The 23,412-nt window shown below is 42.2% G+C and overlaps 1 protein-coding gene across 1 annotated transcript in view; it reads left to right on the top strand.

Annotated features, from left to right (window-relative positions):
- Positions 1-10,378, top strand: part of amot (angiomotin) — a gene marked incomplete in the record, with an annotated part of 50,072 nt that extends 39,694 nt beyond the window's left edge. Inside the window, 5 exon segments of the mRNA XM_014335037.2 lie at positions 31-227; positions 1,508-1,636; positions 2,652-2,884; positions 2,981-3,235; positions 6,927-10,378. Coding sequence (XP_014190523.2) covers positions 31-227; positions 1,508-1,636; positions 2,652-2,884; positions 2,981-3,235; positions 6,927-7,060 — 948 coding nt within the window.
- Between the last annotated feature and the right edge of the window lie 13,034 nt (positions 10,379-23,412).

Raw genomic sequence — 23,412 nt, 5'->3', positions numbered from 1 at the left:
GTGTAAATAAAACAAATACATCTCTTCCAGCGTCAAGGTGGTGCTCAAACCAGCAGTGTGATCTCGTCAGAATACAACACCACAGCTCTGATGGAACACCTGAGGGAGAAGGAGGAACGGATCCTGGCTCTGGAGGCTGACATGACCAAGTGGGAGCAGAAGTATTTAGAGGAAAGTGTAATGAGGCAGTTTGCCCTGGATGCTGCAGCGTCTGTTGCTACTCAGAGGTACATGTTTCAGGTTTTCGTAGTTTCATACGGTCTCTCAGTAACATTATTGCTTGTCTTAGTTGTTAGGATCTTGAAACACGAGATGTGTCGTGGTGCGTGCTCAGTCATCCAGGTAAGCAAATCCCAAAAGGCTGATTCTGTTCATCTGGACGTTTTCAGTGGGAGAAACGTTTCCTCGCTCATCCAGGTGACGTCTTCAGTCTCAGCTGACTGCAGGTTTCAACCTTACAAACAGGACATTTGCACAAAGACTGAAACCAGCTGACTGAATGAACAGTGGGCTGTGAGGTCAGTTTCTGTACTATAAGGTTTGGAAATCTGCATTTAGCGGAGACTGAAGACGTCACTTGGACAAAACGTTTTTGCATTTGTCTTAGTTGTTAGGATCTTGAAACTCACAGCCATCTGAGCTTCTCTGGGCAAGAGGCGCAGCAGCTGTGCTGCCCCTTCAGTCTGTGGCCACCAAACATCAGCTGTGACTGGGAATCAGTGATTTCTATAACCGATTCAACTCTGATTCACAAGGTCTGATCTGATTCGATTTTGACTCAGTCAGAAATACTATAATTATGATCATTTATCACTACATATCCATATTTTATATCTATGTATAAATAAAATAAATAAATACTCTGCAGTAGATCACAAACTGAAGAAAACCATGACTCGTGAACATTACCTGATGCTGCAGAAGTGAAGCAGAGCAGAGTCACGTTTAGCTTTTGGCAGAATTTGTAAAAGTTTAAATTTCTTTGGTATCGAACAGCAGAAATGAGGTTTTCTTGTCAGAGAAATAAGAGCCTCAGGCTTGATGGGGCAGTTACACACTTTAAGCTGCTTTTTCACTTTTTGTGCTTCATTTTTAACAACAAACTCTGGTTTCGTAGCTTTGTGGCAGCTGTTAAACCAGAGCAAATACATAACAGTAAATATTTAATGTTTAAATATGATCTGCCTGAGATGTTAAAAATGTCAGAAGTGTAATCACTGCTGTAGTTCATGCTATTACGCACCTGTTGGAGGAAGGTACAATATGGCCAAAGCCATTGCACAGAGAAAGTGTGCATCATTACCAACAAGGGCCCATCCTAAAACTGTAGCTCTACACCTGTTCTGGAGCTCCTATCCAAAGAAGGTTGCTGCTCACCTGAGAGGTGGCAGTCATTGTTTTCCTGATGAGATCATCCAGTCGTCTTCCTCGGAACAATAAGGACCAACAGTCTGTTTAAGAGAAACCCCAGGATGGGTGTGAGCCACTCCTGTCCTTGTTTGTGCAGGGATACGTCTGCTACGATGATCAGCCACTCTCCTAGCAGCAGCTACGACACATCAGTGGAGGCTCGAATCCAGAAGGAAGAGGAGGAGATTCTGATGGCCAATCGGCGCTGTCTGGACATGGAAAGCAGGTAAACTGCTCCTCTGCAAAGGGCTGTTTGATTATGTCAGGGTGTGCAAACAGATGGAGAGAGCGTCATGGGCTGCTTCTGTGCAGAGCTGTGTTTGTGGTGTGAAAGCATTCGGGTATAGAAAAGTGTTACCACTTCATACCACAGTACCTGCTTTCATCGTAGATTGAAGCCATCGTATTATATTCAGGCTGCACTTGTTTTTGTATCTTGTATGTAATCAAGCTCATTCTTTATTCTGCTGTTTGTTAACTTTCTCAGCGGTTTGTGTCTTTTACCCTCTTGGACCTGCGTCCACATGTGGACTTCACAGTTTGGGTTGTCTAGACCACAATACTAAATTTTGCTCTACAAGGGCCTGAGATCCACTTACGAGGATGTTATCCTGCCACTGCTGTGTAAAACAAATGTAAATGGACTGATTCTCATGCAGCGCTTTTCTACTCTCCCGGAGTACTCGCAGCGCTCTATACAACACGCCACATTCACCCAATCACACCCATACTCACAAGCACTGACTCTAAACTGAGTGCTTTTCTAACGACATTCACACTCCGATGGACGCATCAGAGAGCAGCTTGGGGTTGGTATCTTGCCCAGGGATACTTGGCATGCAGACTGGAGGAGCCAGGGATCGAACCACCGATCAGTAGGTGACCTGCTCTGCCTCCTGAGCTACAGCAATCAAATGTCCTCATAGGTGGAACTAATTTTTCTAAGAAACAAAAATCGGTTAAAAAGATAATTCTTTGTTTTACATTCGTCAGGCCCCAATCAGCCCAAATAGCAAAGAGAAATTAAAAATGCATGAAAGAGTTTGGGTCTCAGGGGGTTAATGGTCAGTAAGACTAGAGAAGCGTTATATAAATTCAAGTACATATTGTGTTTATTCTATCGAGCTAAGTTGTTTTTAGTGTAATTTTATGATAAATGATTTCTTATTTTAAAAATCAATCCATGATTTAGTTTCAGTCACAGCCAGACATTAACTGTGGCTGCGTCTGCTCTGATCCAGGATAAAGAATCTGCATGCCCAGATCATTGAGAAGGACGCCATGATTAAGGTGCTTCACCAGCGCTCTAGGAAGGAGCCCGTTAAGTCTGATGCACCATCTGCCATGAGGCCCTCCAAGTCCTTGATGTCCATCTCCAACACGAGTGGTTCTGGATTGCTCTCTCACAACTTGGGACTGAGTAGCTCTCCAATCACTGAAGAACGTAAGGACACGAGTTGGAAGGGCAGTCTGGGTAAGAAGCAGCAGCCTGTGCAGAGGTTTTAGCCCATGTGACTATTTCATGTACATGACTTCATTCTGAGGAGCACTTGTTCTCATGTTCCTCCAGGGGTTCTGCTCGGTCCCGAGTTTCGCATGGAGTCTCTCAGGACGGAGTCGATGTCGTCGTCTCCCTCCCCGGTCCTTCCTTCTACACCGATGACTGCAGGACACTCAAAGACAGGCAGCAGAGACAGTTACACGCAGACCGACAAGGGCCACAGTCAGGACACCAGCAAGCCCAGCACTCCGGCTCTGCAGAGCATGACGCTGCCAGCTCGCCTGTCCAGTCCCAGTCCCGTCTACATCCCTGACCGCATAGCAGGTCAGCCTCTTTGTGACAGACTCACAGCCAGCTGTATTTTACCTTCACAACAGATGTCAGTCCACATGCTTCCTTTTTGTGCACTCGAAAGTAAAGACACGAGTATTTCATAGTGCGTTTCTACTCGTAGTGAGCATGTAAGAGCTTTTTCTACTACAAGCCACACTCACCCATTTACAGTCACATGCTTACAGCGCTTTATTCTATACCTGTAAATGCTTTAGATCTGCCACACATTACCTAAGACTGTCCAAGGATAACGCCACATGCAGCCTGGACGAGCTCGCTGGCTTTGCAAAGCCACCCCTGTGGTTCAGGGTCAACTGGACCTCTGAGACGTCTCATTCTTCCATATTAAAAAAACATTAACACATCAGACGGCCCTTTGCCCTTTGCTCTCTCCCTCCCTGTCGATTCTTCACTGTCCCATTCAATAAAGGCCAAAAATACATCCATATAGATACAGATATAGATCTCTATTGGATTTAGATAAGGTGAGTCAGTCATTGGTCACCAATTTGGAGGATTAAGAAATCTCCAGCCTCAAGTGATGACAGTGTCACTTGAGGCTGGAGATTGTTGTGCACCAGGAGGAACCCAGAACCTGCTGCACCAGCATAAATACGAGGAGGGAAAACCATCCCTGTCCTTCTACGTGTGCACCTGTTGTTAATTTCATTGACACCAAAGCAGCTGACCCTGATTTACAACCACTGACCAGATCAACGTCACAGAAGTTTACCTGACCAGTTGCTGTACTCTGGTCAGTGTTCCTTTAATTGTTTTTATGTAGTGCACTATAAAATTGACAAAAATCATAATCTCAGAAGGGCTGAGGAGCAAATATTGCTTGTTCTTCTACAACACAGTGACGCAGAGTTAGCACCATCGCCTCAAGACAAGGGTGACCTGGATTTGTATCCACCAGTCGGCTGGGCCGTTCTGTGTGAAGCTTGCATGTTCTCTGTGAGGCTTCATGGGTTCTCTTCAGGTTTCTCCTGCAGGCCAAAGAAATGCATGTTATATACAGCCTTCACATGCACTCACAGCCTTTGTCGTGACATTCAGATCTGAGCTAGGGTGCTTCCTGTTTCCACTGTTCATCTGTCAGATGTGTCTACAACTTGACTGGAGTCCACCTGTGGTAAATTCAGTTTACTGGACATGATCTGGAAAGTAAGCTCCTCTCTGCATAAGGTCCCATAGTTGACAGTCCATATCAGAGCACCAACCAAGCCATGAAGTCCAAAGAATTGTCTGTAGACCTCAGTGACAGGATTGTATCGAGGCACAGGTCTGCAGAAGGGTACGAAGAGATTCTGCAGCATTGAAGGTCCCAATGAGTACAGTGGACTCCATTATCCATAGATGGGAGACATTTGGAGCCACCAGGACTCTACCTGGAGCTGGAGGTGTCCAAGAACCTGATGGTCACTCTGACAGAGCTCCAGTGTTGCTCTGTGGACAGAGAACCTTCCAGAAGTCCAACCATTTCTGCAGCACCAATCAGGCCTGTATGGTAGAGTCATCAGACTGAGCCCACTCCTCAGTAGAAGGTGACGGCTCACCTGGAGTTTCCCAGAAAGCACCTAAAGGATTCTCAGACCACGAGAAGCACAATTCTTTACCCATCTAATAAAAGTTTAGATTTTCATGAACGAGACACTCTCATGACTCATGGAGTGATGCCACTAACCAGCCAATCAGTGGCATGCAGTCTGATGACATCACATTTTAGTATCTGCTCGGATCACTTTTTTAGTACCTGGTACCAGGTATCACCTAAAGGAAAACTGTGGCAAGTCGATCCAAGTCGTACTAATGGAAACGGGGCTATTGTAGTAAACAAAATAAACAGTAGAGCAAACATATGAACCAACAGACGTTTTAATATCGTCATCTGATACATAGTTTAGATTTTGGAGACAGACACTATCTCTACTTTTAAGATTAGGCTTAAAACTTTCCTTTTTGCTAAAGCATATAGTTAGGGCTGGACCAGGTCACTTTGTCCACTCACCCTTCTCACTGTCACCAAAGCACTTGCTCGGAGGGGGTTACTTGTTTTCTTTGTAATATTGTAGGGTCTTTACCTTGCATATATTTTGTCAAATCACAGAGCTAATCTCACCGCTCATCACTTGGCCAATAAAATCCCTACAATGAAGCGTGGTTCTGTGGGGATATTTCTCAGCTGCAGCACTGGGCTGTTCAGTGAATGTCCTTAGGTGGGCCAGCCAGAGCCCAGAACTGAGCCTGATAAAGGTTCTGCAAAGAAAAATGGGGGGAAAGTGCCCAATAGGGCTGCTACGATTAGTCGACGACTGATTTAATAGTCGACGCGTCGTTTGAAGCTTTGTAAGATCACAAAAGCAGGAATAAGTAGCAGGATTTAAGAGTGTAATAACGGACTGAAACAGAAGATGGCAGCACTGCATGTACAAGGATGCCAGCTGCCGTTAAACCCCGAAGAAGAAGAAGCAGCTGTGTCCCAGAATTCATAGCGCGGCCCAGCTTAGTTTCCAACAATGGCGGAGCTAGTTAGTTTTAATATTACTCTTATTATTCTTTCTGGGTCACAAAATAAACGTTTAACATATTTTCAGGCGAGAATGTAGCTGTGTAAACCTCAAATATCTGCTCAGTTTATCAGGACACCCATATTTTCAAAAGCGCTCCGACGTTTTCGGAGACGTCTGTTACCCACTAGCTCGATAGCTAGCCGGGGGCTAGGCTCACTAGAGCCGTGAGAACACCGGACTCCCGGCAAATCGTTTTCAAACCCACCGCCGTCTTTCGCTACTCAGGTTAAATGATATATGAGTCACTTAGATAATTAAAAATGGACAAGTATTTTATTTGTTCCTGAGTAAATCGGTTTGCTGAGATTAAAGTTATAGTTTTTACACAGCTGAATAAACGTCAAGCAGACAGCTGATTATCAGAAGTGTGAGATGCTCCAGAATTTACTCCGGTGTCCTGTTATATTTTAGATAGCAAGGAGTTTATTAAACTTCACCGAAACAATCTGCAAATTTCATTAAAATTGAATAAACTATCATCTTGTCTTTATTTTTAGTTAGCACCTTAAACACTTAAAGCTGTAAGCTAATGATAGTTATATAAGAGCAGATGCTGCTGGTGCAATAAGCTGTAGTTTTACGTCCAATGGATGATGATCTGATTAGTCGACTAATCGCAAAAATAATCGGTGACTAGTCGACTATCAAAATAATCGTTTGTGGCAGCCCTAGTGCCCAACAATAGATTTGCCAAGCTTAGAATCATAAAGACTGGAGGCTGTAGCGCACAGTACTGAGCAAAGAGCGTGAATACTTCTGTTATATTTGGGGCTTTATTTTTATCTAATTCCAAGCAAGCGTTTTTTCCACTTTGGCATCATGTTGTATTGTGTGAACATGAAGCAAGTAATCAACAACCTGTTACGAGGTGCTTTATGAAGGTAAAAATACCGGTAGTGGCTCACGGTTTAGAAATCATTTAAAAGTATGTATGTATGCAACACACACTCCTGGCAACATTATCACAGTTAATGTAACGTTTTGTTGTGATATTGTGTAACGTGATGTAATGTCAACATGTGAAGGATCTATAAGATTCGAGGTGTACACAGCAGACAGGATCAGAGGAGAAATGTTCTCATCAGTCTTTCACTGTCACATTTGTGTAGATGCTCAGGCGTTTCACACCAGCACGCTGGAGCGCAGACTTCCCATCCAGGCCCACCCACAGCATCAGTCAGCTCCTCCAGCACAGTCGAGCCAACAAGAAGCAGACACGGATATGGTGGAGATCCTCATCTGACCACTTCATCTCCTGAGAAACGCACAGCTGCGTGGGAGCTCCGTCAGCGCAGACGACCTGCAGCTCTCGTTTTCATACCTTTGTGTTTACAGGCATGTTCATTCAGAGACTTCTACATCAGCTCCAGTCCTTCGCTGAATCAGTGTTCATCGATATCTTTAAAGGAAATCAGCCCGTTGCAGCACCCCCAAGCGCTTTTTCTTGAATGTGAGTTTAAATTAAGTGGTGACTGGAATTTAAGAATGTCAGTGATCATGTGATTTCTTTTTTCCGTGCCATTCGTGCTCCTGTGTTCACAGTGATGGCGTTGCATGGAAGTTAAATAGCTTTATGGACTAAGTAAGCATAAATCCTTGTCATGTTGTGTCCATGCACGTGAATGACACATGTTGTTCCTGACTGTACATAACTGTGTTTATAGCTGCACCTCTAAGGTAAATATTTCACTTGTTGTCACTCTGCCCTGGGGGTTCAGTGTTACTGTTCAATACGTCACTGTGTATGGCACCAGTAGTATTTCAGCACATTGCCAAGTTTAACGTGTAACTTTTTTCCCTCTTGCAGCCACTAATGCACCATCTATATAACATTTATGTGTGTAATAGTGAGTTTTCTTCTTTAAACTACCGACATGAGCAGGTCAGCAAACACCCTTCACTCTGAAACTGGCCCACACGGTGCCCCTGTGCTTCATCCAAACAGGCGAACCCTGGATTGCGTCCATGCCGTGCACATCACTGTTTCGAGTCAGGGTTTCACACGCACACCTGTCTGCCTTTGACCTCAGCAGTAAGGGTGGGACAGCTTAGTTAAGCTTTCACGACCTCCCTCTGTGGAGGAATTTCCTTCACCATGTTACGGTCTGTGTTGTAAGAACATGTGGAGCTTTCTTTTAGTACGTTGCATATCATTTCAAAAAAGTGACACAAGCGTTTAGTTCTTGAGAATCTTTACATTTCTGACACTTTTATTACCAGATTTCTCCAAATGACTCACTAAGGGTCAGTGCCTCGATGCCTGGCTCCTCCTCTGCAAGCAGCTCACGCCCGACGTGCCCCCAGTGCATCCATCAGGTGTTGGATGAAAGCACTGTATAGATGTGTGTGTTACTGGGTGAATCAGAAAAGGCACTGTATAATATCAGTGCACTGAATGTCTCTATGTATCACTTTGGTAAGTCGTCAGGCTGGTTTTTGCACACGAGTGTGTTGCTCTGTATTAGCGAGCTAGTTTCCACCCACCGTGTCATCATCCTGAACAAAAGTAACTGAATGGATTTGAACTCGACCTGTAAAACAAAAAGCTTTGTATACATGACATAAAACTTTAACCTTCAGCAGGCAGCACGTGCTCAGTCTCTGAAAATAAACTTTCCTCACATAAAGAATCTGATTCAGATTATTATGTTCAGCAAAAATAATATTTTAAGACAGAAGTATCCAACTATTTATCTTCTGTGAAGTTCTTCAGCCTCATTAGATATGAGTATATGCAGGAGTGCTGCTGCTCGAGTAAATGCACAGACATATTGGTCTCCATCAGTATGACTGTCCGCATTTGTATCCATGTTACTGTAGTGCTGCTACAGCCTGATGTCACCAATGTAAGTAACTGAGCTGATTCACACGGCTAATATCACAATTATGGAAAAGTAGTTTTATTATTCAAGCTGTCATCTAACAGTTTCCAATAAAACTGTACCAAAGAATGGCAAGCAAAATAACGTCATTTCAGTGGGACGGCAATATCATTTCACTACAAATAGTTAACATCATCAGGTTAAATGAACACTTTTCCCACCATTGCAGAATATTTTAGGATATTTACTCTCCACTCTTACTTATTTCCTCTTGTTTGAGATTCCTGAATTGTAATCTGTCTGTAATATCCACGTCTACACGTTGGGACCATCCGAAACTAGCTCATGACACAGTTTCTTTTCTTCGTTTCTTGGTTTCACATTTGGTAAAGTTGCACGTCTTTGTTTCGCCCTGTCATGAACTGAACTCGTGTATGAATCAAGCTGCTTTGCTTTCTGGTGTAGAACAATGAAAGATGTTAAACTGCGACAGAGTTCAGTCTGGTGTGAACTCTGTCGCAGCAAATCTGTCAGGCGGCTCATAAAGGTCTGTTACTGGTTCATGTTATTCATCGGGTGTTAAAGAGGTTATGGAAATGATGCTAAAACACAACACAGTGTTGGTGCATACGTGTTTATTAGTTTCTACCATTAGTATAGTATTATGCATGCATTATAAAGTATTGATGTTTCATGTGGGCTCAGTTGAAAGTTTGATGACAAAGGACCCTGTGGGCCCTCAGGTGGGATCACTGAGAACTTCAGGATATTATGAATGTCTCCTTTCAAGTCCTGGATGCCTAATAAGTATGTAGTTCTATTATTTTACCAAATTTCAGTGTTGTCCAGTTTAATTTCTGGTTTTACAATTATAGTCGCAGGACTCTCGAGGAATTTCAGAAAACACTGGAGAATACCAAAGGTTCTCATCAGAACACCAGTAGTTCTCCACTTTGAGAGAAGAGTAAGAAAACCAGCATTTTCGAATGATCCTTAAAAATCACTCGAATCGAAATTGGTTTTTAGAAATGAACTGTGAGTAAGTGACGGCTCATTTATTGCAGAGATGCCTGTTAACATTGCTCCTGCAGCTGGGATCTGTGCTCTTCAGTCTTTAGGATGTGCGTCTCTCATCCCACCTGAGGATGTCCTCGGTCCTGCCCCACCTGTATTTCCAAAGCTTCCACTGTGTTCATAGCTGCTTTTTGTTTAAACAAGTCAAATCTTTTGAAAGCATTTCCTCCTACAGCATATTTAGTTAGTAATCTCAAGTTACATTAGTTCCTCTGCACTTTCCATCAAATAAAGTACAATTTGTTAAGGATTGCAGTCTGTACCAGGCACATGCCCTAACATATTTATTAATTCATGATTATCTCTGCATGTAACACCTTCAAAGACTGAAGTGGCTGTCACATTTATTGCACATTGTGATTATAAATCTCCCATAATGTGACAAATGCCTGGCAAAGAACACACGTAACAAAATGTCTTGTATTGTAGTTCTTGACGTTCTTTTTAGGCCGTTTTTTACGCGCTCCTTAATTTTGTTATTGCTGTACAATCAAAATATACAGAATATAACTCTCTCCTTCTATATTGTATCTTGGTATGAAGTCACTGATTTATGTACTTTTGGATTTGAAACTTGGTCCTTCTCCAAATGTTTTTTTTTATTATCTTTTATGAAGTGAGTATTACTTTAACTGTTGTTAAATAAATTAATGCTGAGGCTTCAAGGTTGTTTCGGATGTTTTACATGGACACACCTTGTCTGTGGAGGTTCTCGGTCATCCTGATTGTGACGCACACCCGTTTTCACACCTTGTGATTAGGTAGAGGATCATCAGGAGGTCCATTGTCCCTCTTGGAGGGACACTCCCATAGGGCTTAAGGCTACGTCCACACTAGCCCGGATAAATTTGAAAACGGCGTCTTCCTCTGAAAACGCTCCGCGTCCATCGTTTTCACAGAGTTGTGCGTCCACATTGAAACGGCCGAAAACGCTTATGTTCCAGTCCTGCGCATGCGTGAAACGCAAGAAGATTCAGCCTGCCTCATTTCTGTCTGCCGCTTATTCACTTTCCAGCTCTTTGAAACGTCGCGGCAAAATGTCAAGGAAACGCACCGAGTTTTTAAATGGACTGACAATGAGGTGGAGTTGTTGCTGCGAGTAACACAAAAGTATAAAGTTGCAAAAGCGAGCGAGAGGTAAAGAATTTGAGGAAAAGCTCTCTGGAGCACGCACAGACTGATATTAATCTTTAATAGCGCTGTCAAACCTGAGAGCAAACAAAACAACTGCTGTGTAATGCCCTCCGCTATCTTAGTTTAATTGGTCACATGACTGCATCACATGACTAACGTGTCATTGTTTTAGAAAGTCTGCGTTTTCGCTGTCCACACTACGACGCGAAAGCACAGTTTTCGAGAGCGTTTTGAAAACGATGCGTTTTCCATCAGCGAAACGGCCATCTCAGTGTGGGCGGGAGGCCGAAACGGAGAGAAAACGATGCGTTTTTTAAAACAAAAATGCGTTAGTGTGGACGTAGCCTAAATCTGGGACCCTCCACCTTTTGACCCTAGAACTGAAGAAGCTTCTCGGAGGTGAAACATCTTCAAGCAGCTTAAAGAAGTTCAGACACATTTCTTTCCAAGCTCCTTAGACATGGAAACACCTTCTATTCAGTGCACGTTAGTCACCATCAATACTGTAATCACATAAGATCAAATCCAGTTATTGTTGCCTCACATTAACTCATAGTTTCTCTCAGAATAAGCTTTTTAATGCTTTTATACTTGAAAATTATTTATCTGGTTTGGCATAATGTAGCACAAAAACAGTAAAATTGCAACTTTTGACGTTACATTTCTTCCACTAATGGATCTGAATCTGATAAAGTACAAAGTGAATGACTTTGTGTTGATATGTGAACAAAATATAACATTAATAAAATGACACATTAACTGGCAATGCATCTCAGGTGACGTTACAAAGCAAAGCAAAGGTAGTTTCAACACTAGATCATTTCTACACCACTCTGCATTTAATCATTAGTTATTATTTTCCACAGTGGGTCTTTTGTCCCGTTTCCTTCTCCCACGCGATGAAGGCAAATGGCTGCCCCTCCCTGAGCTTCACCTTGACACACCTAAAATCTGTGTGAAGATTTTGTGCATTAAAAACATTTTTCAGACTCGCCTATGCTTAATGCAGCCAATCACAGCAATCTCGCAATTTTAATGGCCGAATTTGCAACAATGTTTTTTCCAACCAAGCTCAATTTTCTGGATATTTCTTATCCGAATAAGCAGATCTTAATAATTAGATCACTGCATTTGCATACTTATTCTATTGTGTATATAGTATTCTTTCTATTTTGTTTAATATGTTATTCTGTTTATCTTATTCTATTCTATTGTTTTTCTTTTTCACTGCTCTTGTGGGAATTTTTTTTGGTCACGGCTGAAAGTACATGTGGAACTAATAAAGGTTTATTTTATCTCAAATGGGAAACTAATACTACTGTATTTTACCTTGGACACACAGCTAGACCCTGATCCAGGTCGATCGGCTCTCTCAAATGATTTCTTCAGATGTGGTCCCAACTCTGCTAACAACAGCTCAAACTACCCTGCTGACAAATATGGACACAAACTGCCGTGGTACTGCTTCAGCTCCTGGATTAAACCATGAAATTCTCCCTACAGTTCCCTTCTCATAAGAAATGCCCAGACTTGTTTGGAAACATCATAGCTTCCTGTTGATGTTTTTTCTCCACAGTGCATTTTTTACCCCTAAAATCAATTCGTTGCCTCATAGTGACTCAAAGACCACAAAAATACAAGGAAAAGGAGAAAACCTCAACAATCATATGACCTCTAATGAGCAAGAACTTTGGCAACAGTGGGAAGGAAAAACTCTCTTTCAAATGGAAAACAAACCAGAACCAGGCTGAGGGAGGGGCAGCCATTTGCTGCTAATAGTTTGGGTGAGGGAAGGAAGACAGGAAAAAGACTAATAACTAAATGCAGAGCAGCGTATAAACAGATAGTAAGAAAGATGAGTGAAGAAGAAGACCTGTGTTAATAGAGAGGTTTGAAATCTGCTTTTGAATGTACGTCATCTATCTCATGTAAGCAGGTAGCTTGTTCCAAAGAACAGGACCACTGTAACTGAAAGAATCTTCATCATACTTGGATCTGATTCTGGAAACGGTTCAAAAATCTGAACTGGGTTGGACACCATAAGAAAATCAGACATGTACTGGGAGGCCACATAATTTTAAGGTTATTCTATACTGCACTGGTAGCTGATGCATGGTTTTCAAACTGGGCTGATGTGGTCAAAACTCCATGTACCGCCAAGGATTCTGGCTGCTGCACTCTGGACAAGCTTAAGGCATCAGACTGATGAACTGGGGAGTCCTGCAAATGGACCAAAATCTAACCTACTTGATGTGGAAGAATGGACCAATTTCTCAAAGTCAGTTTGAGACAAGAGTTTTCTAAATAAATGTTTTTAAGTTAATCACATCACTGCTTTCTGTTATCAAAACTGAGCTCACTGTCCATATCGATACCATGCTCCCAACTGGCTCATTGTGTTTCAGTGAAGTGGTTGATAATTATGAACAGATTTTCTGCCTCTGACTTTTTGGACCAACGTGTGTTTGTCTTGTCTCCCGAGTTCTCTGTCTTTGAGACATCCAGCATTTCATGCCATGAATGCAGTTTATTAGTTTGTGAACAGGTTTTACATCATCAGAAGAACATAATAAGTGCAACAGTGTATTATCTGCATAACAATGGTTGGACATATGATTCTTTATCACAGTACAAGTGGGAGCATGTAGGGGTTAAATGGTAATGGATCGAGGATTGACCCTTGAGGAACCCCTGACTGAATTTTTGTTTGTCGAGATCTAAAAACTGTTAAACTAACGGAGTCATGAAGCCTTTGTATTAGAACAGTCCACAGTGTTGAAAGGAGTGAGATCAAGGAGGACTCAACCTGAAACTCTCAGAGACACTGTTGATCCTCGGGTCATTGATGACTTTAGTTTCTGTGCCTTGATTGGTTCTGAATCCTGATTGGTACATATCATAAAAACTATTAGTTGAAATATATTCATCCAGTTGTTTGTGTCAAATCAAATTGGTTGTATCCAAGTTATATTTCTTGAGCACCGGTTTGGTTACAGCACATTTAAGAGACACGGGTAAAATGGCAGACTGGAGGGAGCTGCTGATAATATTTACTGAGTGATTTGTAAAGCAGCAGATTTGAATAGTTTGGTGGGGATGGGGTCGAGTAGATAAGTTTCCTAAATTCCTTCAATTTAATCAGGCCCCATCTTATCTTAATGACCTTGTAGTACCATATCACCCTATTAGAGCATTCGCTCTCGCTCTGCAGGCCTACTTGTTGTTCCTAGAGTATTTAAAAGTAGAATGGGAGGCAGAGCCTTCAGTTTTCAGGCCCCTCTTCTGTGGAACCAGCTTCCAGTTTGGATTCGGGAGACAGACACTATCTCTACTTTTAAGATTAGGCTTCAAACTTTCCTTTTTGCTAAAGCATATAGTTAGGGCTGGACCAGGTGACCCTGAATCCTCCCTTAGTTATGCTGCAATAGATGTAGGCTGCCGGGGGATTCCCATGATGCATTGAGTTTTTCCTTTCCAGTCACCTTTCTCACTCACTATGTTTAACAGACCTCTCTGCATTGAATCATATCTGTTATTAACCTCTGTCTCTCTTCCACAGCATGTCTTTATCCTGTCTTCCTTCTCTCACCCCAACCGGTCGCAGCAGATGGCCGCCCCTCCCTGAGCCTGGTTCTGCCGGAGGTTTCTTCCTGTTAAAAGGGAGTTTTTCCTTCCCACTGTCGCCAAAGTGCTTGCTCATAGGGGGTCATATGATTGTTGGGTTTTTCTCTGTATCTATGAAGCGCCTTGAGGCGACTTTTGTTGTGATTTGGCGCTATATAAATAAAATTGAATTGAATTGAATTGAATTAATCTGAAAATATGAGCTGTGCCAAACTGGAGAGACTACAGGGTTCTGTTAAAGAATTTGTAATCTCAAGGGTTTTCCACCAAGCTGTGAAGGTGGAGGAGATTAAAACAGTTATTTGTTCTAATTCTATCCTGGAGTTGTGGGCTGCATGTGGGTGAACCCATTTAGTAATATCTTGTATCTGGTTAGCTAGATAGTAATGTAGAAAATTTGGTGCGTCTAATCCCCCAATGCACAGTGGTTAGCACTGTGCCGCACAGCAAGAAGTCCTGAGTTCAATTCCACCATCAGGCCGGGGTCTTTCTGTGTGGAGTTTGCATGTTCTCCCCGTGTTTGCGTGGGTTCCCTCCGGGTACTCCGGCTTCCTCCCACCGTCCAAAGACATGCAGCTTGTGGGGATAGGTTAATTGGATAATCCAAATTGCCACTAGGTGTGAATGTGTGAGTGAATGTGAGTGGAATGGTTGTCTGTCCCTGTGTGTTGGCCCTGCGACAGACTGGCGACCTGTCCAGGGTGTACCCCGCCTCTCGCCCTATGACAGCTGGGATAGGCTCCAGCGCCCCCCGCGACCCTGAAAAGGATAAGCGGAAGCGAATGGATGGAATCAATGCATTTGTTTTTCTGGATAGTGGAGAGACTGATTTTAGCTTTTTTTGTTTTTCCAATTGAACTTTACGATTTGAACCATTTTAATGTAGGCTTGAATTCAATTATTGAAAAAATGTCGTTGACTTGGGCTAAAAAAAGCAATCAAACAAAAGTTTATATGGAAGCTGCTTACTCTAATAAAGAGATGGGTAGATTATTCCAGCATTACAAGTTGCTGTTGATCTTAATTCTGATAGTCTGATAGGAGAAGAGATTTATACCTAGATACTTGATATTTCCTGATTGCAAAGAGAAGTGCAGATCTTGGGCTGCTTGTTTTTTTTCAATAATAGAATTTCTCATAAGGAAAAAAGCTTTTTGAGGAAAAATCCCTGTTTGTTTCATTTCTGAGTCTTCAGACATTGCCAAGAACAAAATATTGGTCTTCCAAACATTCCTTTATTATTTTGGCAGATTGCTAATATCTTATACATTATACATACCATGAATATATTAAATTTTAAAAGGAATATTCAAATCAGCAAATATACTGTCATCCAAGAAATTTGGATGAGTGATGAAATGTTTCTCCCACTGAAAACACTACATCCAGAAGAACACACTCAACCTTTTGGGTTTCTACATGAAACTGTTTATTATCAAGTGGAAAAATCTAATAATTGGTTGGGCCACCCTTAGCAGCAACAACTAAATTCAGGCGTTCGTGATAATTGGCAGTCTTTTGCAGTGCTATGGAGGAATTTTGGCCCACTCATCTCTGGAGAATTGTTGTAATTGAGCCACACTGGAGGGTTCTTGAGCATGGACCATCTTTTTGAGGTCATGCCACAGCATCTGGATTAGCATTGACTCAGGTCAGGACTTTGACTAGGCCACTTCAATGCCTTCATTTTGTTTTTCTTAAGCCATTCAGAGGTGGACTTCATGGTGTGTTTTGGATCGCTGTCCTGCTGCAGAACCCAAGTGCAGTTCAACTTGAGGTCACAAACAGATGGCAGGACAGTCTCCTTCAGGATGTTTTGGTAAACAGCAGAATTCATGGTTCCATTTACCACAGCAAGTCTTCAGGTCCTCAGGCAGCAAAACAGCCCCAGACCATCACAATGCCACCAGAATATTTTACTGTTGGTATGATGTTCCTTTTCTTAAATGCACTCTTATTTTTACACCAGATGCAATGGGACACAAATCTTCTGAAAAGTTCACCTTTTGTCTTGTCAGTCCACAGAGTATTTTCCCAAAGTCCCGGGGATCATCAAGATGTTTTCTGAGAAAACTGAGATGAGCCTTTATGTTCCTTTTCCTCAGCAGCGGTTTTCATCTTGGAACTCAGCCATGCTGGCCATTTTTGCCCAGGCTTTTTCTTATGGTGGAGTTACGGACCTTAACTGAGGCAAGTGAGGCCTGCTGATCTTTGGCTGTTGTTCCGGGGTTTTTTGTGACCTCTTGGATTAGTTGTTGTGGTGCTCTTGGGATATTTTTGAAAATTAAGATTAAGATACTATCCACAAGTTGCATCCATGAATGTGTGTGAACGCTTTAGATAAAAAGCACTTAAAGCATAATGCTTTCTATCTAGTGGGTGAATGTGGAATGTTGTATAAAACGCACTGAATCCTTTGCATGAGTAGAAAATCACCTCATAAGATTCAGTCCATTTATCATTTAGGTCAGCTGGCCACTTGGAAAGGTTCACCACTGTTCCATATTTTTCCCATTTGTACAGGGTGGGCCATTTATATGGATACAGCGTAATAACATGGGAATGGTTGGTGATATTAAAGTCCTGTTTGTGGCACATTATATGTGAGGGGGCAAACTCCTCAAGATGGGTGGTGACCATGGTGGCCATTTAGAAGTCGGCCATCTTGGATACAACTTTTGTTTTTTCAATAGGAAGAGGGCCATGTGACACATCAAACTTATTGGTAATGTCACAAGAAAAACAATGGTGTGCTTGGTTTCAACGTAACTTTATTCTTTCATGAGTTATTTACAAGTTTCTCTTTGTTCACAGCCATTGACATGTCGAAGAGGTTAACACGTGAGGATCGAAATTGTGTTGATATCTGGTGAACGCAGTAACCGGGTCATTGCAGCAGATTTCAATGCAAGACACCCTACGAGACCACCCATCTCCCATGCTACAGTCAGCAAACTGCTTGCTAAGTTTCGTGAAACTGGTTCAGTGTTGGATTTGCCAAAATGTGGACGCAAGAAAACTGTCACTAATGAAGAAACATCAGTGGCTGTCCTAGCTTCATTCAGCAAGAGCCCACAGCGTAGCACTCGCCGCATGTCACTGGAGAGTGGCATTAGTCGAACATCCCTTCGGCGGATATTAGCTACTCACAAATGGCACCCTTACAAACTCCAGCTACTGCAGCATCTCAACGAGGATGACCCAGATCGGCCACAGAATTTGCAGAATGGGCAAAACAAAAATTGGAACAGGACCCTCAGTTCACGCAGAAGATTTTGTTCAGTGATGAGGCAAACTTTTATGTGAATGGTGAAGTTAACAAACAAAACCACCGCTATTGGTCTGACACTAACCCACATTGGATGGATCCCTCCAAGACTGTTGGAACAACAAAAGTGATGGTTTGGTGTGGTATATGGGGTACAACGATAGTGGGTCCATTCTTCATCAATGGAAACCTCAAGGCCACTGGATATTTGAAATTGCTACATGATGATGTGTTTCCCTCTTTATGCACTGAAGCTGGCACGTTCCCTGAGTTTTTCCAGCAAGATGGTGCACCACCACATTATGGGTGCCAGGTCCGAGCATTCCTAGATGAACAGTTTCCTGGAAAGTGGATTGGTCGTCGTGGGCCAGTTGAATGGCCCCCAAGGTCTCCCGATCTGACCCCCTTAGACTTTTATCTTTGGGGTCATCTGAAGGCAATTGTCTATGGTGTGAAGATACGAGATGTGCAGCACCTGAAACTACGGATACTGGATGCCTGTGCTGGCATTTCTCCTGCGGTGTTGCTATCAGTGTGTGAAGAGTGGGAGAAGAGGGTTGCATTGACAATCCAACACAATGGGCAGCACATTGAACACATTTTATAAGTGGTCAGAAACTTGTAAATAACTCATGAAAGAATAAAGTTACGTTGAAACCAAGCACACCATTGTTTTTCTTGTGACATTACCAATAAGTTTGATGTGTCACATGGCCCTCTTCCTATTGAAAAAACAAAAGTTGTATCCAAGATGGCCGACTTCTAAATGGCCACCATGGTCACCACCCATCTTGAGGAGTTTGCCCCCTCACATATACTAATGTGCCACAAACAGGACTTTAGTATCACCAACCATTCCCATGTTATTACGGCGTATCCATATAAATGGCCCACCCCGTAGATAATGGCTCTCACTGTGGTTTGTTGGAGTCCCACAGCTTTAGAAATGGCCTTATAACCTTTCCAGACTGAGAAATTACTTTGTTTCTTTGTTCCTGAAGTTCCTTGGATTGCGGCAGATTGCATGGCTTTTTAGGATCTTTTGGTCTACACCACTTTGTCAGGTTGGTCCTATTTAAGTGATTTCTTGAAGAACAGTTGTGGCAGTAATAACGCCTGAGTGTGGCTAGAGAAATTGAACTCAGCTTTCCAAAGATGTGATACACCACAGTTAATTTATCTTATAACAGGGGAGGGCAATCAGGTTTTCACACAGGGCCATCCATGTACATGTGCATTTTCCCCCCCTTAATCATAAACATCTTTATTTAGAAACTGCATTTTGTGTTTACTTGTGTTCTCTATGTCACACTTTCACCAGGGTCCTAACAGTACTTATTACAGACAACATTTTAAATGTCTATCTGAATAGAAAAGAGTTAAAAGATATGAGATAATGAGGTTTCACCAAGGATTGGATGGTATAAACCTGAACTGCTTAATAAGTGTTGCATCATGCAAATAAAGTATGATAATGATTAAAAATGGTATAAACCCATAAAAATAAAAAATATGAACCACTATTAAAAGGTCCCGTGGAAACCTGCTGGAAACAATCTCTCAAGAAAGAAAATCCAAAATGTGACCAATTCTTTCCTATGAGAATTAACTTGACCTCCTCTCTGGTTGGGCCTAATCATCTCTATGCTTATAAACAATAAAGATAATGTTTTTCATGGATGCACCCAACGACAGGACTGGTAGTGTATTTCTTCATAATGAAGCCCCTGTGTAACACTGATGAATTTTAACTTGATCAGAAGATTTAACACGACTACTGAGCTGGTGGTCAATAATTAATAAATATACACAGGTTATGTTTATGCAGATATCATGTACTAAAACCAAAAGAATAATAAAAATAAACAAATATCCACTCTCGCTGCAGCAGTTGAATCCAAAACCGATTTAAAGTACACAAAGACGACCAAATTTTCTTTTAGCCTAGAACAAGCAATAAAGACTCACAAATTAGACAAATATTCCCCCTGAATAAACAACAATCACTACAATTACAAAAACACTGGCCCACACAGGAGGGATACCGTCCATAGTTTTATATGCATACTGTCTCAGGGTCCTGGGTATGGGGTGAAACCCTCCATGCATGGTCAGGAGATTCCTCGTCTTTATGTCAGTGGCTTCTATCTCCTCCTTTGGCCAGCTTGACCTGTTCACCAGCAGGGCATAGTTGTTAACTGCCCAGATCTTGTTCCTCCCATTCAGCTGTCTTCAGGACTTGCTTTACCCTCTGCAGGTATTTGGAAGTTGTGGCTTTCCTCGCAGCCTCTTCAGCCTCCATTTGCTTGTGGGATTCCCAGGTTCGTGTAACTGTCCTCAGCGACTGCAATGTTGACTGCAATCCCCTCAGTTCTGACTACTTTCCCTCTCTTCCTTACCGTCTTCTCCAGTTTGACACTCCAATGTCGTTGCTATAGATCCTGGTAGTGTGGATCAGTATATCGATGTCTCGTTCACTCGTGGCAGCTGTTGAGTTTAAATTTATTTTAGAAGGATCTGTCGTTATCTGTCATTTAAAAAGATTTAATTTGCTTTGGCAGTTGAAATTAAAAGTTACAGCGCTGGACCTTTGCGTAATGCAATAGTCTGCCTCACAGAAAAGATAACCCTGAAACATGCTGCACATACAGTGGCCCTGAGAGGCCAGACGGACTGCAACTTAAGAAAACACCAGCAATAGGAAAAATGCTGCAAAAGCATACACAACACAACGCAAATAGGAAAAAACAAAGCAGAAATAGGAAAAACAACAATGGAAATAGGAAAAAACAGCACAAGGGAAGTGTTTCTGGGGAGACAATAACACGACGGACCAGTTGTGGGAACCAAAATATGCTAAGAATTGCGCTGGGAGACACTTAGAAGAAGTGGAGGATCTATCGGTTTTGTGAGGAAAGAAAAGATGCGAGGTAAGTGTGTTAGCCCTAACTATTAGCCTAAAAATCTGTCATCAGTGTTGTATGAATCATGATAAAACACGCCTACCATGTTTTGGGTTCCTGCAACTGGTCCGTCAGGTTATTGTCTCCCCAGAAACACTGTGATTTGGGAAATCTTTTTTTTCCTATTTCCGTTATGTTTTGTGTGCTTTTGCAGCGTTTTTCTTATTGCTGATGTTTTCTTAAGTTGCAGTCTGTTTGGCCTCTCAGTGCCACCGAGGACATTAAAGAAACTGCTGGACATTATGGACAATGCCAGGCATCCTCTGCACACGGCCATTAACAACCAGAAGAGTCTGTTCAGTGACAGGTTGCTTCTCCCCAAGACAAGAACTAACAGACTTAAAAACTCCTTTGTCCCACACGCCATCAGACTGTTTAACTCCTCTCTGGAGGGGAGAGGGAGGGGAAACAGGAGGACAAAGGAGGGGGAACAACTAAGCTGTAGTGCCTCTTCACCTCACTGTGCAATACCTTTTGTGCAATACTTTTGTAAATAGTCAACAGTGCAATAGACTCAATACTTGAAATGTGCAATTCACTTGTATTTTTATTTTTTATTCCTATTTATTCTATTTATCCCCTTTGTATATTTTATTTATATTGTCTCTGTATTTATATATATATGTGTGTGTGTGTGTGTGTGTGTGTGTGTGTGTATATGTATATAATATTCTGTAACTCTGTAACTTCTGTCGGTGCTGTGCTTTTTTTGGAAATCGAATTTCCCAGAGGAACCCACCCGAGGGATTAATAAAGTTCTATCTAATCTAATCTAATGTACAGCTTTATACACCGCGTTCCCAATTTTTATACAAATAGTGTTTAATTCAATTTTTCAATTCAATTTCAATTTTATTTATATAGCGCCAAATCACAACAAAAGTCGCCTCAAGGCGCTTCATAGATACAGAGAAAAACCCAACAATCATATGACCCCCTATGAGCAGCACTTTGGCGACAGTGGGAAGGAAAAACTCCCTTTTAACAGGAAGAAACCTCCGGCAGAACCAGGCTCAGGGAGGGGCGGGGCCATCTGCTGTGATTGGTTGGGGTGAGTTTAAGAGTCATAAAGATTAAATAAGTTGCTTTTCAATTAACTCATCAATGGAATTGTGTCTCAGGGCTCTTTGGATCCTTGAAATTAATCTCGGACACCTATGATCATTAGTTTGACAGGTGAGCCCAATTAAAGGAAAAACTACTAAAGAAGGATGTTCCACATTATTAAGCAGGCCACCATTTTCAAGCATTATAGGAAGGAAAAAGGATCTCTGCTGCTGAAAAGCGTGAAATAGTTGAATTCCTTGGACACGTAATGAAAACCTCAGATATTTCACAAAAACTTAAGCGTGTTCCTCATAATGTTAAGAGATTTGTGGCTGAGTCACAGCATACACGAGTTCCTACAGGTACAGAAACCACAATGATGAAGGTTTCTGCCAGACAAATACATCAGATTAAGAGAGCAGCTGCGAAAAGGCCATTACAAAGCAGCAAACATATACTTGAGGCTGCTGGTGCCTCTGGAGCCCTGCGAACATCAAGGTGTAAGATCCTCCAGAGACTTGCAGTTGTGCATAAACCTTCTATTCGGCCACCCTTAACCAATGCTCACAGCAGAAACGGCTGCAGTGGTCCCAGAGCTACATGAAGACTAATTTTCAAACAGTTTTGGTCACTGATGAGTTCCGTGCAACCCTGGATGGTCCAGATGGATGCAGTGGTGGATGGTTGGTGGACGGCCACCATGTCCCAGCAAGACTGTGACATCAGAAAAAGGTAGTGGAGTCATTTTTGGGCTGGAATCATGGGGAGAGAGCTGGTCCGGCCCTTTAGGCTCCATGAAGGAGTGAAAATGACCTCTGCAAAGTATGTTGAGTTTCTGACTAACCACTTCCTCCATGGTACAAAAAGAAGAACCGTGCTTTCTGCAACAAAATCATCTTCATGCAAGACAATGCACCATCTCATGCTGCAAGGAATACCTCTGCATCATTGGCTGGCTCAGTTGATTTTAAGGCCCAGTTCAGGACATCTTGTCTGGACTCCCTGACCCAGAGACTTATAGAAAACCATTATCAGTGTAAGCATGCTGCAAAATAGCCCTCTGCACTCTATGTCCACTCTTCAATATTTCAGCCCAGTTATAGTGCCAACTTAGTTATGAGCACAATTGTATTGTGTATAAATAAAATAATTAAAATTTCATAATTTAAATCAAAAACCAAAAATTTTGAACCCTAACACAGCTTGACATCATCCATGTAGAGGAAGTGGCTAATGATTGCTCAGTTCTGTTGTTGTATCTGTCACCAGTCTACTACTTATAGGCTTGAAGTTGGCCTCTAGTGTTGTTTGCCACATCCCCATCGAATTCCTAATGAAGGGTCCTGTTGATCTAGTACAATTCAAGGCATTTCAGGATCCAGGTGTGGGCATTCAGTCATAGGTTTTCTTAAAGTCAGTCCAGACAGTGCACAGGTTGGTGAGTCTGGTCTTTGAGTCTCGGGCGACTGCTCTATGATTAGTTTAGAGATTAGATAAAACTTTATTAATCCCTTGGGCGGGTTCCTCTGGGAAATTCAGTAGGATCTGCCAATAGCTGCTGTTTCGCCCCTCTGGTATTTCTGCCAATACCTTTCTGTGCGCCCATGTATTGAGCCATACACCTGTTTATCTTAGCCACTATGATGCCTGACAAGAGTGTCCA

The sequence above is a fragment of the Haplochromis burtoni genome, unplaced genomic scaffold, assembly GCF_018398535.1.
Source record: "Haplochromis burtoni strain Fernald_Lab_line unplaced genomic scaffold, NCSU_Asbu1 Contig_24, whole genome shotgun sequence".
Lineage (NCBI taxonomy): Eukaryota > Metazoa > Chordata > Actinopteri > Cichliformes > Cichlidae > Haplochromis > Haplochromis burtoni.
The sequence above is the reverse complement of the archived record's forward strand: the minus strand, read 5'-3'. Positions and strand labels throughout refer to the sequence as shown.